General features: G+C 43.0%; 1 protein-coding gene across 3 annotated transcripts in view; it reads right to left on the bottom strand.

Annotated features, from left to right (window-relative positions):
• dop1a (DOP1 leucine zipper like protein A) overlaps positions 1 to 15272 on the bottom strand; it is a 355194-nt gene that overhangs the window by 236159 nt on the left and 103763 nt on the right. For all 3 annotated transcript variants that reach the window (XM_041213315.1, XM_041213322.1, XM_041213331.1), the window contains 2 exons: positions 10331 to 10561; positions 8551 to 9172 (listed from right to left, as the gene is read on the bottom strand). In XM_041213315.1, coding sequence (XP_041069249.1) covers positions 8551 to 9172; positions 10331 to 10561 — 853 coding nt within the window. The remainder of the gene's footprint in view (positions 1 to 8550; positions 9173 to 10330; positions 10562 to 15272) is intronic.

Raw genomic sequence — 15272 nt, 5'->3', positions numbered from 1 at the left:
AGTTTAAATGTTCAAATTCGCTTACCAAAATGGCCAAATTCACCACTGTTACCCAGAATAAGAGGGACTTTAACCACGCTTCTTTCAATAAACAACAAACTTATTAATTTATTATGAAACCAGTCTTGTCGAATAGAAAGGCAAAGCTTATTAACATACAGTATGGAAGATGAAATTATATTAATTCCTGTTTCGAGATACTCTAAGTGTCTCTCTCACAAAATAAATGGAATTAAAAATAGAAATGGAGGAATTCGGCCAAAGGTTAAAAGTCAATGGTTCAAAGGCAAAGAATAGACAGTGGAGTTCTTGAAATGGCATCCGGGATATACAGTTGGTCTCTCAGCACTGATCCCTGAAACAATCAATGACTCTGGCACAACTTTTCAGGCAGACTCATAGGCTACTAGAGGGTACTCTATTCCAGCATGTAGAGCATCTCAGGAGCAGCTTATATTCACTTCCAGCTGTGGACTGGCTCTAGACTGCAAAAAGGTTGTTGTCTTTCTTCTCAAGCAGTTGGTCCTTCTCTTCTCAAAGCAAAACCAAAACCCAGTTTTATTAAAACACAATTCCAGGCATGGTTGCTTTTTTAGAGCCATAAAACCCATGTGACCTTTTTTGTACACAGTTCACCTGGGGTCAAAAGGTTTACAGTTTTTTTTCAACTGCTTAATTGCCCATTGTTGCAGAAGGGTGCTTTTTCCAGGAATAGCAATCAGCAGCCTGCATTCAAGGGACAGTGTCTTTTAAAAAGAAATTATTTTAGAATGTCCTTCGTCCTTGAATATGAACCATTTTCTGTGATTAAAATGTTCGTAACGAAGTACTGAATACTTGTGTTCCAGAACTAGCTGCACCTCTAGCCAATCTGTTCCAGTACATCTTAAGGTATATTACCTCAAATCCGGTCATCAGAAAACCGGCAATTGCTGAAAACCGGACATTTTGTTTAAATGGGCCATGCCCATGGAAACAAATGCATAATTAAAAGTTTAATAATTTAAACATTCAGCCCCTAAATGATTTGTATTATTCTGCTAGTTTTAGTTAATTAATTAACCACAAATCCATAGTAGAAGGCAAAATTCCAAATGTGGCCTCTAGCCAGTAGTAAAATGAAGAACAAAAGAGCAAAAGTATCACGTGCCTGTTATTTCCTGTGTTCCAAGTGGTCAGAGTGACCCTTGACCCCACCCCACCCAGGTTGCTAGACCCAACCTAAACCTTAGTCACAACATGGTGTCAGTCTCACCATTAGTGCTCCGCTGTCGGTATCGCTGGTGAATGAAAGTACTGTATGGCAGTTTCCTCTGTTACTAACAGGTAAACAAGCACATTTAACCATCCATGAAAATTATATCTTACATGACCTTTCGAATGAAAAGGAGCAACATAGCAGAGGGAAATAGCCACACTCTTGGGCCAAACAAGACTCATAAGAGAGGGATAAGTATATAGGAGCAGGCACGCTGCAATATGCATGAGGCTGAAGCCAAATATCACCTTGTCCCCGCAAACTGGTATGAAGCGAAATCCAACATGGAATTGGTCCCAAGGCTGCTGGTTTTGAGACACTACCTGTATAACAATGGCATCCACCCGACACTGTTGAAACTTGTCCAGATTTGGCCTGTCCACAAATGGCAGGACAAATCCAATCTCACCAATTCGCACACCATCAGTCTAATCTCAATCATTAGCAAAATAATGGAAAGTGTTATCAAAAATGCTACCAAACGGCACTTACTTGCCGTGATGCTCAGTTTGGGTTCTGCTGAGACTACTGGTCTCCAGACCTCATTACAGCCTTGGTCAAACATGGGCAAAAGAGCAAAATGTTATATTCCTGATAGCTGTCTTCATTTGAAGAAACCAGAGCCAGTCTTGACTTGAAATTAATTTACTCACAAAGTGAAACATTACAGATATATATGTCCTGACTCCACACTACTCCTGTGTCAGTAAGTGTCTCTTTATATACGCTCATGTAACAATCCAATCAATGCCCTCCACCAACCTCAACTGATATAATTAACTTCTTTCTCCTTAAATAAAACTTAATTGTTAGTATGGACACAACAATATTTCAAAATAAAACCAGAGGAAAACATTTTTTCCGCTTTTTGTACAAAGCATTACATTGGGATGCCCCTCTTATAGGACCGCCCAGCAATTTTTTAGTTCAAGCACTTTTTTGTGAAGCAATTGGATAACTGATTACTTGCATCAAACCATTTGATCTTGGAGATTTCTTGTCTCTCCAACATTTGCTTCAATCCAGCAAGGTCCATCCATAATCTTTTTTCACTTGCAGTTTTTGTAGTGTGCACATTATCATAGCTTTTATAGTGTGCACGTTATCCCAGAAAGAATGATTCTCTATGTAACATTCATTGGGAAAACTATCAGTATGCCCCTTGGATGGAATTTCCCCTCAAATATTTGACAAATGGAATCCCATATTCGCTGCTTTCACAAGAGTCAGTGTTTATGCAGCTAAAGTACTTCAACAACCCTTTTTATTTTCTTAGTATCCGAGACTAAAGGACAACATTTCCCACGTTCAACCCATCAAAAATGTGAAATCAGCTGCACTCAAAGAGCCATCAAGCTCCACAACTGCTCTTTCTCTTCTTTAGATATAACATCATCTTTCTGTGATGACCTAGAAAGATTAGCCGGGATGGGAATAACATTCTCTAAATAGAATTTCTGACTTAAAGTTATTCCAGACTTATTCTGCTTACTATCTAAACCATTGGCCTGAATCTTCTGAGCAGCAAAGTTGCGTGAAATGCAAGCGAGTGCGAAGATTCCCTCGACCCGATGCTACTTCGCATTTCTTCCAGAGCTTTCTGATCATGGCTGAAGAAGAAATGCACAGCTCAACATTTCCTGGAGAACTCCATCAGGGGGAAAAAGGATACACCCCCTTTTACAGTATTTGCTGCTGTATACAGTTAAGTTTAAAAGTCCAGTCTCTGAGTGCAGGTGGGTCGGTGGATAAGTGGATGGATGGGTTGGTGAATAGTCGGGTCTGGTCTGGAGGCTAGTTATGTCGAGCAGGGTTGGGGTGGATTAGTCCGGTCAGGCGGGTAGTCAGGTCGGGTGGTGCAGTTGGGTCGGGCCAGGGGTCTTAAAAAATATTTTATTTACATTCTGCCTCCTCGGCCACATCGACACTCTGCACCCTGCTCCCTCAAAGCTCCACACTGCTTCCAGAAGCTCCACACTGCTCCCCAACACACACAGCTTTGCCCAAATCACCTCCCCGAAAGATATACTCAGCAGCCCCTCTCCCCAACCTCCTTTACCTCACTCATTCAGAAGCCCCTCTAACCAATCCCTCTCCTTGCAGATGCAAAAGCCTCTCTTTCCAACCTCCCTGCCCCCATCCACTAACAGCTACCCCTCTCCCAACCCCATCACCCCATAAACAGAAGCCTTTCTTCCCAAAAACCCTCACCTCACACAAATCAACAGATACACCTTCCTGAATCCCTGCAACCTCCACCCGGACTCAGGCCTGCCAAGCCCTGGACACCCCACCCTCAGATTCTGAGATTTTCTAATCAATCCTAATTTACCCTGAGGAATGAACCTTGATCGTCATGTTGGATAACTACTGTTTTACCATCATAGCCTATTACTTTACCATTCCATTCCCTATGGCCTCTCTTTTGTAATATACCAAATCTCCTGAGTTAAAGTCTACCTCGGATGGTCTTATACAATGCCTTAGAGCTATTTTTCCCTCCCCCCACCCCAAGACCTCCACATAGAGCATTCAAACATGCAGAAAAAGTGGAACTAACTGTACCTTTTAGAGCAGGTCTATCGCCCAATACAGAGTGCAATTTGAGATTTCTCCCATAGGCCAACTGATGGGGGCTATATCCCCTAACCATCTGAAGCAAATTCTTTCCATGAACAACCCAGCCAGTGCAGTTGTCAACTTGCAGTTTGGTTGATCTTCTAAGATTTTATGCAGCGTTTCATTGATCATCGCATGATTCCTTTCACAGAGTCCATTGCTTTCGACTCATCATTAGCAAATTCCCCTGTACTATCACTCAGGAATTTAGCTGGTGCCCCAGGTTCAGTCCCTATCTACTTCCCCATGACTTTGTCTATAATCGCATTTTTTTTCCTTGCCATGTATAATTGTAAAAAGACCACATCTGTGCCATGCTTCTGAAATGTAGAATGAAAATGTTTATTTTTGTCCTATACCATTAGATCCATGGCAACAACCTTTTAAAGTCACATGCCAATGGAAGGCTTACAATAGGACATGGAGGACCTAGGTCCTCCAATACTTTTTACAGATTTCACACTTTGCACTAATCTCTTCTATGAGCCTCGATGCCTGAATCTTTTAGCAGGATTATTAATCTTTGACAAGAAGGGTGAGCAAGTTATCTGTATAGCTTTAAGACAATTTTCTTTTCTCCTCTGATTCTTATCACTTGATGTCAATAATGCTTCTCCAATATTCTGATCAGAAATATCAGATACTGCTAAAAGAATGCAATACTGCCCTGATCGAGGATACTGCAGATTCAATGACTTTCCAAAAACATTTGCCTTATCATACTCCATGTCCAGTTCCTTATGTGCCTTTTTCATAAAAGGCTTACTCAACAGCAAGGTGATTACATCAGTGCTGATAAAGTGGCTTACTCCAGCTATTTTGCATGGAATCGCCACTCTTTTTAAATACTTTAATGTGTTGTCATACCAAACCTAAAATAAGTAGAACTTTCATACTCTTCAACATTGCATCAATCCTTATGACTAAGTGAATCAAGGTAACATTTTAACAAATCTGTTCCACATACTGTCGAGATACAAGCACTAACACAGCAGAAGTGGGGATGCCTGCTGATGGTTGCAGTGTTCAGTTCCATTCAAATTTCCTCCAATACTGAAGCAGTCTGTGCCTGCATGCAGCAAGGCCTGGACAATAGGATTGGATTGATAAAGTGGCAAATAACACTTGTGCCATAAGACTACCAGACAAGGATCATCTCCAACAAGAGAGAGAGTCAAATCACCTCCCCAGACATTCAATGGCATTAGCAACACCAAATCCTCCACCATCAACATCCTGGAGGTCACACAGATGAGAAACCTGCCAGATAAGTATGGTGGCTACAAGGGCAAGTCAGAGACTGGGTATTCTGCGATGCATAACTCAACTCCTAATTCCCCAAAGCCTTTCCACCATCTACAAAGCACATGTCCAGTGTGTGACCCACTTGCCTCGATAAGTGCAGCTCCAACAAAACTCTAGAAGCTCAACACCATGCAAGGAAAAGCAGCGTGCTTGCTTAGTGCCTTATCCGCCACTTTAGACATTTATTCCCTCCACTACTGTATACTGTGGCTTCAGTGTGTACCATCTACAAGAGACACTGCAGTAACTCACCAAGGCTTCTTCAACAGCAACATCCAAACTGCAACCTATACCACCTAGAAGAACAAGGGCAGTAAGCGCACAGGAACGCAACCACCTGGAAAGATCCACTTCAAGTCACCCGCCATCCTGACTTGAAAATATGCAATTGCTATTTCAGCTTTGCTGGGTCAAAATCCTGGAACTCCCTACCCAACAGCATTGTGCATGACCCTACACCACATGAACTGTGCAGTTCAAGAAGATCATTCATCACCACCCTTTCAAAGGCTATTAGGTATGAGCAATTAGGTGTTGCCAATGACTCTCAAATCCCATGAACAAATAAAAAAAGAAACAGATTTAACTTCACTTGGTCAGGACAATGCACACAGGGGTACGGGACTTGGTGTAAGACAGCAGGTAAAGGCTTATCCTCATCCTGTTTCCTAAAAGATTACACCATCTTCTGTCAAGTTTGAGGTCTCCTTTTCGAGGCAGGATCAATATCAATTGTTTTAGCAGATTCATTCAGTATAAAGCAGTCAGGATTACTGGCCATGATCCCTAAAGAACTATGACTTCTAATGTCAGAATGGGTGAGAGAAGCAATAATTGTCCAATGTCTACAAACCTGCCAGGTTTTTCAAATCGGTGGAAGCAGCGCATCTTAGGTTGGCAGCTTTCCCCCATATTTTTGGAAATTACATCCGCTGGATGACTTATTAACCATGCTTTTGAACTGAATGCAGTTGGTTTTTTAGACTCATCATTGGCATATGCTGGTTAGGACTTAAACCTTCATCAAAGTTAGTTTGTTGATACCAGGGTCTTTTAACAGCTGCATAAAGGCTAGTGTGTACGGTTCCTGTGCTTTAGCGAGGCTCTTGATGTCCCAGTTACTTTCACATATCTCATATTTGCTACAGTGCATTGTGCCTGAACAGTTTTATGAAAAGTGTCTTCAGATGAGACATGAGAAGGGAAATGTAACTTCAAAAACAAGCAAATTAAATCCACAAAGAAGATAGATGCATGTTTAAAGAACATATCTTTTTATTTCTGTTGGACTGTGGATTAAAATTACAATGGCTGCAGTCTGAAGGACCGGAACAGCATGGGGGATATATACAACATTGCTGTCTTGGAACAGAGTGTAACATGAAAGACAGGATGGTGCCGAGGAGGGGTCTGGTCTAATGAGGATTGCCTGGCAACAATGTTTTAATTGGCTTCTGACCAGGTGACCAGGGTTGTATGAGAGCAGTGCAGTAGAATAACTCATAGCCTCAAAGGAAAATGACCTAAAACCTCTCTCTCCTGTGTGTAAGATTCCAGTAATTCCACAATAATAGCTAGTTGGCTTTTTCTCCTCATTATCTCTATAACCTGCTCTCTCTCTGAAAACCCCTGCGAAGAGGAAAAGGAGAAAATCACCATTAGAGGCATTGAGAGGTAAGTGCTCAGCCAGTAAACTAAAGACTGAAAGTGCTGGAAGACCACCTTGTGTCATCAACAAAGAACCGAAAGCAATTTGGAAGACATCGATCAAAATCAACCAATCGTATCTTGTACTTTGGAATTAGTGCTATTGAACTATTTTATCCCACCCTTAAAATCCATGTTTTTGTTTGTCTTACGTGTCTTGTATGTGTGCATTGGAATTTAAGAAGGGATAGAGTTTAGGATATAGATTTAGAAATTTGTTCAATAAATAGTTATTTTACTTATTAAGTTTACATACCTGGTGCTCGTATTCTATTAACCTAAATTAAACAATTAGGTGGGTTGATCAAACTTTTTCACATTTGTTGCGGCTCGGGGAGCAGCGAGGCTTGATATTGCAGAGCACTATCCCTGGGGAGTCATGACACATGGGTACTTATCTAATCAGTTAATAGAAGAAAAAATATGACTACTATCTCCCTAACAAATATAATGAAAATTTAATATGCATGCAGATTGAAATTCTGTTCCACTTCAAGGTTAGCACTTTGGTTACTGCACTTGCACAAAATTCCTGGCAGCACTATTTTAACAAAACTGTTAATATGTTGTAAGCAGCCTAACTAAACAAACAGAAAATCACACTACTATTGATGAATGTTTTCAACAAATAAAATTATGACAATCAGCAGAAAAGATCCCTGCACAAAGATGTTCTAGGAAAATCCCATTTGGTTAGATATTCCATTGTTTTATCTAGCTGGTGTTACACAGACCTTATATCTTTTGGAGAACTGGAATTATTCTGCTGCAGAATAAGTTAAACGTCAGCCATAAATAACTCAAACATTAGCAATCCAGTTCTTACACTCACACCGCCTAAATGAACAACACTAAATATGCAGAACTTGTTTTGTATAGTAGAGTCACCATCACTTAAAATAATCATATCTGAAACAGACATAAATGGGTCCAAAATGCTAACTATACGCATTAATGCCAATTTCAAAGTTGCCCGTTACACCATCTTAATTGATCCCATTTATTGTGGATCGAAAAAAGCGAGCTTACTTGGTAGTTTTCACCTCGTCAAGCTGCATTGAATGTGCAAACAAATCAATTACATTTGATGTACTGGACAGAGAAGATAGGGAGGAGCTGTCTCATTGGTGGAACGCTCGAGAAGCTGAAAACAACAATTAAAATGTCTTTATGCAACAAGTCATTAGGATCTGGAAAGCACTGCCTGAGCATGTGGTAGAATCAGATTCAATTGTAGTTTTCAAAGGGGACTTGAATCATTATCTGAAGAGGAAAGAGGCTACAGGGAAAAGCGAGGGAGTGGCACTATGCAAACTACTCTTGCAGAAAGTCTTGCAGGCCCAATTAGCTGAATGGGCCCCTTCTGTGCTGTAACAATTCTATGATTTTATTCCATGATTTAAACCTTTCTAATCCCCTCTTAAGTGGTATAGAGTTAACACTTTGTATTAAACACTAACTGCAGTTTTATACTGGCCAGTGGAATTGGAAACAACTAGATGAAAGTTCACTATTCAGAAGGAACATTTTTGTAGAATACCATAACAGGTCTACAAAGTTATACCAGCTATGTAGCTTTATAAGCAATGCGATCTGTATTATATGTAGCATAAGACAATTTTCTCAATCTGTATATTAGAGATGCATGCATGAGAACTTACCAATTTCTGATTTATTGCTGTGAGGTGAAGATGCTAGATTTCCTTCTGCGAAGTAAACAGGAAAGCTGGAACACTCAAAGAAAAGCTGGCATGCAGCAGTGAATGCATGATGATGGTCTTTAGAACACTGCAGCTGCTCTGTTGCCTGAAATGTTGCATCGCCTTTGCTGCCATGGTCACAGTCATCCATCTGGCCTCTGGGTCTGCTCAGGTCCATATGGAATCCTGCTGTAAATGCCTGGCAAATGACTTCATTGGGAATGATATAAAGAATTATAAGCTGGCTCAAAAACTGTTCAAAGTACTCTAGGCAGTACTGCATCGTTGTCTTTTGAGTAGAAGTCCCCACTGGCACAGCCACTTTACCCACTTGTGATGTTGATGATGGTACCACAGTGTCCTCAGACCCAATAGTGGAAGCACTTTCTGCTTCTGAAGAAGTGCTGCCCTGTGGCAATGACCCTGAATCCTGGCCTTCACCTAGCACTTTGTCAATGTCATCAATTTTGTCTGCCTGATACTGCACAAATTCTGTAAAACCACTTTCAGATGACTGACTACTAGGAGGATTTTCACCATCTTCAAAAACATCACCAGAAGCCCCAAGGTTGACCGATGAAACCTGATTAAAAGATGAAAGATGAAAATCCTAAGAAAAACTGAAATTATTCTAATTGATTCAACTCTGCAATGAAAAATTAGTATTCTAAAATCCTGTTTCTGGGGCACAAGTGTTCATTAGATGACGCTTCAGCCATATCAACAAGATGAGACACATCAATTAATTTTTTTTATTACTTAAACCTCATTGCAATAAGTATGCATCAGAAATAAAACATTGAAGGGACAAAATGGCATTCTTGTTTGAAGTGCTCCCATTTACAGAAATGATTGCATACACCAGGATTTTCTTTCTTGGTTTTGCTCACATGGCAACCAATCAGAACCACTCTAGTATAATAATTGATGACAGCATCTTAGAGCAAAAAATGGCAGCGATATGCTGAGTTTTTCAGTATTTTTTGTGTATATTTCAGATCTGTAGCAGCTGCAGTATTCTACCTTTGAACCTATCTGAAAGTTGGTTTCCCAGCTGGTGTGCCAAGCTACTCCAAAATCCCAAATTTCATTTCCCTTCTTATCCTGTCCTCTCCTTTTGCACCACCCCATACAATGTCTCTAGTGATGTATTGGGACACTACCCATGAACAGGAATTCTGCCAAATGTTTGGTCTCTTTCAATAAAATAAGGAGCATTTATAACAAAAATTGAAGCTCCTTCCAGATTTACCTTGCCCTTAAATAAAACATAGAGAAGTCATAGAAAGACACTCTTTTTGTTTCTTGATTGTTTGAGCAGGTTTATCCATTGAGTTGTATGCCATCCAAATCAGAAGGAAAGTTCCCAGTTGGCTGATCTCAACTGGTCGAGCAAAAGGGTTGCTACCATCAGCTGCACTGCCACTGGATTGGTGGCAAAAGGAAAACAGTTGGGTTCTTGCTCTGATCCATTGAAAACTGGTAAGAAAATCTAAAGGTATAAAAGTTCAATTTAGTTAGGTGGACTGTCCATTTATAGAGTTTTTAATGTTAGTAAGCTGAATATGGTCCTTAGTTTAATCCTGCTCTTAATTCAAAATCTGACCATGGTGTGCCCCATGTGAAGGTGTTTTTTTTGATAATAGGTCCATGAAATGGAAAAAATGGTAAAGTCTCCAACAATGCATTCAAAGTAACACTTCATCAAAACTGTATCAAAGCACATAACAGAAAAGTGTACCTTTTTATCCTCTTTCTGTTGGACAAAGCTGCCATTTCCTGGAAAATGCAATTTACACTCTGCCCCGGATGACAATAAGGGCGGCTGCACTCTACTAAGTATCTTTGAGCACAGCTTTAAGCAATCAGTGAGCTCAGAGAGGCATAAAGCCTGCAGATGGCTTGTCAGGCCAGATATCATCCGCAGCAACAACTGGGGCAAATGTTCTGTCTGAATCTCAATGTAGGTCTCCTAATGGGCAGAAATGTAACAAAGACAGATGAAGTATGACGCTCAGTAATCTGTTTGCACACAAGCTGACTGTACAGACATAGCAAGAATAAACCGGAGGATCAATAGCTTGTTGCTTAAAATTGGAATAGTGACTTGCTCTCCAAAATAAACGTAATTAGCAAGTAAAAGTATAAACATAATGGAATAAAAACAGAAAATGCTGGAAATACTCAGCAGGTCAGGTAACATCTGTGGGGAGAGAAACAGAGTTAACATTTCAAGTCAATAGCCTGCCATCAGAACCTTTCAACCAAGATATTTCCTACTTTAAATAGAGATCCCAACATTTAGAGTAGACAAAGGGCGGAATCGTCTGTGCCTGCTGGCATCAGGCATGTTCGGTGGCGTGAGCAGGTAATATGGCGAGAAGGCCAAAAATCAGTTCCACGACATCATGAATTCAGTTTGCGATCGTCCACTTAGCCCATCAATGGCCGGCCACGTTCCTGACCATTGGACGTCAGGAACCTCATTGTAATATATCAGCATATCATTATAAGGCTGGCTCGCCGGACTCATCACACCCCGTTGGATTGTCCACCCACGTCATCGTGATTGCACATCAAGGTATTTCACAGCAGGATATAAAAGTTGTGCGCTTGGCAGGCTGCACTTTGAGAACTCAGAGGTGAGTGCACAGTAACGTTGCGGAGCGCACATGAGGGACACCTGTTGGATTCCAAGGTTGAGGCATATTGTGGTGGGGCCAAAGGCTGCCCTGTCGTTGAGGTGACTTTGTGGGGGGCGGGCAAGGCTGCCTTGTGCTTGAAGGTAGCACACCAGTGAGGGGAGGGGGAGGGAAGCTGCCACGCATTAGGGACACCTTGCATAAAATGACCATTCCTCCCCACCTGAGACAGTTCAGGAGCAGCCACATTGATATGGTTGGAGTCAGACCTCTAGCTTATCTGCCCACTCAAGCAATGCAGAGGCATCGAAATGCCACCAAGTGCTCCACAGCTTTTCACTCCTTGGGCACAACCACATCTTCTTAACCTTCCTAACTCTAACCCTGTGTTGGTGCTCCCCGGACAAGGCAGCCTGCTACGCCTTGTCTGTAATGACCTTGACAGGCCTCCTCTGGAGGCCCAAAGCCAGGAGAGGCCCAGCCTGCTTTCGGGGACCTGCTGTGTGGCAGTGGCACCCTCCTCAAGCTGCGGGGCTGGAGCTGCTGGGGATTCAGATGGGCTGGACACTCCCGCAGTCATCTGGATGGATGACCACAGGGTGTGTACCTGCTGATCCTCTTCACTATGGGTGCCCAAGGGCACCTGGCTGACTCCTTGAGGAGAAGGGGTGGCTGAAGTGAGATTGAGCACTCCTCTCTCATACACACTGTTGGAGTCCAACTATGGCATCAGCGATGGAGGTCAGCCCGTGCAGCAATGCAGGAACGATGTCCTGGACCAAGGTCTCCATGGCGGCCGCCATCCTACCAGTGTTGACCAGTGTGTTGGCATGCCAGGGCTATCACCTCAGCCTGAAGGCGGACAGACTCCTCCATCGTGCCTTGCAAAGAGGAGTGCAACAAAATCCCTTCCTGATGTTCCCAAGCTTGCCTTTACAGTTCCAGCAACTACGACATGACCAAGTCTAGAGCTTATCGCTTTGGACTCAGCAAATTTCTGGCCTCCAGCAGTCCTCCGAGTGCCGGACACCTGGGAAGCCCCTGCTGTCACCTGTTGTGGATCAGAAAGTGAGTTGCGCTCACCAGATTGTGATCCCAAGGCTACTCTAAAGCTAGGTCCCACCAAGGTGTCTCTCTGCACTGGTGGAGGGTGTGGGTGAGCACTGTGACAGGACTTCCAAGGAGGGCGCCTTCTGGTTCCTTTTCAGAGGTTTTTTCGGGGCTTGATTGGAGGCCCTGGGTCGTGGACTCCGTCAGCTGTTTGGCAGATGTGCCCAGGAAAGCGAGGGGAGATAATTAGTGCATGGAAGTGGTCTGTGAAACAGGGCACATCACTCACAGCATGGTTGTCTGATGGATGTTGTACTGCTGGATCCTCACTTGGTAGAGCAGCACCAACCTCACCATTAACACATGAATGGTCCAGGTTTTCACCAGCCAGCTGGATGGCTCTGTTTTCGAAGTCTGTGAGGACTTTGATTTCAGTCATTCCTCCACCGGTAAGCAGCCTCGTGTGCCAGCTCGTCCCGCATAAGTAGAGATGGACACCTGCTAGGCCAGATAATATATATGCCTGGCGTGTGCGGGTGGTGAGTGGTCCCACGGTCGGGGTGAGGGCAATGAAACTGAGCATGAGAGAACGAATGGTAATATCCCTTGAACTTGAATCTAGAACTACGGGTTGCTGTTTAAAAACAAGGGGTCGCTCATTTAAGAGAGAGATGAGGAGAATTTTTTTCTCTCAGAGGTCATGGGTCTTTGGAACTCTCTTCCTCAAAAGGTGGTGGAAGCAGAGGCTGTGAATATTTTTGAGGCAGAGCTAGTTAGATTCTTGATTAATAAGGGGGTGAAAGATTATTGGATGTAGGCAGGAATGTGGGGTTGAGGTTACATTCAGATCAGCCATGATCTTATTGAATGGTGGAACAGGCTCAAGGGGCTGAGTGGTCTACTCCTGCACCTAATTCGTATGTTCGTATGTATGACAATGAGTGTGGGCCTGTGGATTGTGATGAATTTGTGACTGTGAGAGTTGAGAATGATGAGAAGAGTGAATTATCTTGGTAAAACATCATTCATCCTCTTGTAGTTGTCCTCTTTTGCAGGGTGTTTGCACTGACCACTGCTACCGCCACCTCCCAAGCCTGATTAGTGAGGTTGTTGCCCATCCTGCGGCCAGAGTGGGGGGTAAAGGGCATCATGGTGAGCCTCCCTGGTGTCCAAAAGTGCTTGAGAGACGCGTCATTGAACCTGGGGGCTGCAGTCTTTCTGCCTTTCAGGGCCATGTCTTCTTTGCAGCAGTCATGGGCTGGAAGCACTGAGATGTGCACGTGTGGCTGGACTTTAAATATGGCAGGTGGCATGCTGAACCGGCGAGGTGATGGCATGACAGGCAAATGAAAGCCTGCCCGCCATGGAACCAGCATGTTTTCCAGGAATGCATAATTAACGTGGCAGGTTTGGGACAATACAACGTGAAAAACTGCCATTGCTGCCAGTGGGTAAAATGTTGTTTTGCCTACCCGCTACCGCACTTATTGCAAATCTGGGACTATTCTGCCCAAGATCTTTATCATTCTTCAGTGGCGGGATAGTGGGCAAGGGGATCACAAAAGGTGCTCTTGATTCTACAGCCCAGATAACCAAGAAAATTGGTACAAAAACAAAAACAGAATTACCTGGAAAAACTCAGCAGGTCTGGCAGCATCGGCGGAAAAGAAAAGAGTTGACGTTTCAAGTCCTCATGACCCTTCAACAGAACTTGAGTTCGAGTCCAAGAAAGAGATGAAATATAAGCTGGTTTAAGGTGTGTGTGTGGGGGTCGGAGAGAGAGAGAGAGAAGTGGAGTGGGGGTGTGGTTGTAGGGACAAACAAGCAGTGATAGAAGCAGATCATCAAAAGATGTCAACAACAATAGTACAAAAGAACACATAGGTGTTAAAGTTAAAGTTGGTGATATTATCTAAACGAATGTGCTAATTAAGAATGGATGGTAGGACACTCAAGGTATAGCCCTAGTGGGGGTGGGGAGAGCAAAAAAGATTTTTAAAAATTTTTTTAAAAATTTAAAAAAATATATTTTTTTTTAAATTTTTTTTTTAAATAATGGAAATATGTGGGAAAAGGAAAATCTTTATAATTTATTGGAGAAAAAAAAAGGAAGGGGGAAACAGAAAGGGGGTGGGGATGGGGGAGGGAGCTCACGACCTAAAGTTGTTGAATACAATATTCAGTCCGGAAGGCTGTAAAGTGCCTAGTCGGAAGATGAGGTGTTGTTCCTCCAGTTTGCGTTGGGCTTCACTGGAACAATGCAGCAAGCCAAGGACAGACATGTGGGCAAGAGAGAAGGGTGGAGTGTTAAAATGGCAAGCGACAGGGAGGTTTGGATCATTCTTGCGGACAGACCGCAGGTGTTCTGCAAAGCAGTCGCCCAGTTTACGTTTGGTCTCTCCAATGTAGAGGAGACCACATTGGGAGCAACAAATGCAGTAGACTAAGTTGGGGGAAATGCAAGTGAAATGCTGCTTCACTTGAAAGGAGTGTTTGGGTCCTTGGACGGTGAGGAGAGAGGAAGTCAAGGGGCAGGTGTTGCATCTTTTGCGTGGGCATGGGGTGGTGCTATAGGAGGGGGTTGAGGAGTAGGGGGTGATGGAGGAGTGGACCAGGGTGTCCCGGAGGTAGCGATCCCTACGGAATGCCGATAGGGGGGGTGAAGGGAAGATGTGTTTGGTGGTGGCATCATGCTGGAGTTGGCGGAAATGGCGGAGGATGATCCTTTGAATGCGGAGGCTGGTGGGATGATAAGTGAGCACAAGGGGGACCCTATCATGTTTCTGGGAGGGAGGAGAAGGCGTGAGAAAAGAAAATTGGTAAAAGTTTTCATAGGTTACTGGTGCAGAACCATTCAAATATCTGAAATTAGCAAACTATTAAAAGGGTCATCATTTCAAGTCTTCACAAGCAAACATGCACTTTACATCAACCTTGGGAAAAAAAAACTACACAGCTCTAGCATTGGCCATACATAGTCCATGCAACTCG

This window comes from Carcharodon carcharias, chromosome 2 (assembly GCF_017639515.1).
Source record: "Carcharodon carcharias isolate sCarCar2 chromosome 2, sCarCar2.pri, whole genome shotgun sequence".
Classification (NCBI taxonomy): Eukaryota; Metazoa; Chordata; class Chondrichthyes; order Lamniformes; family Lamnidae; genus Carcharodon; species Carcharodon carcharias.
The sequence above is the reverse complement of the archived record's forward strand: the minus strand, read 5'-3'. Positions and strand labels throughout refer to the sequence as shown.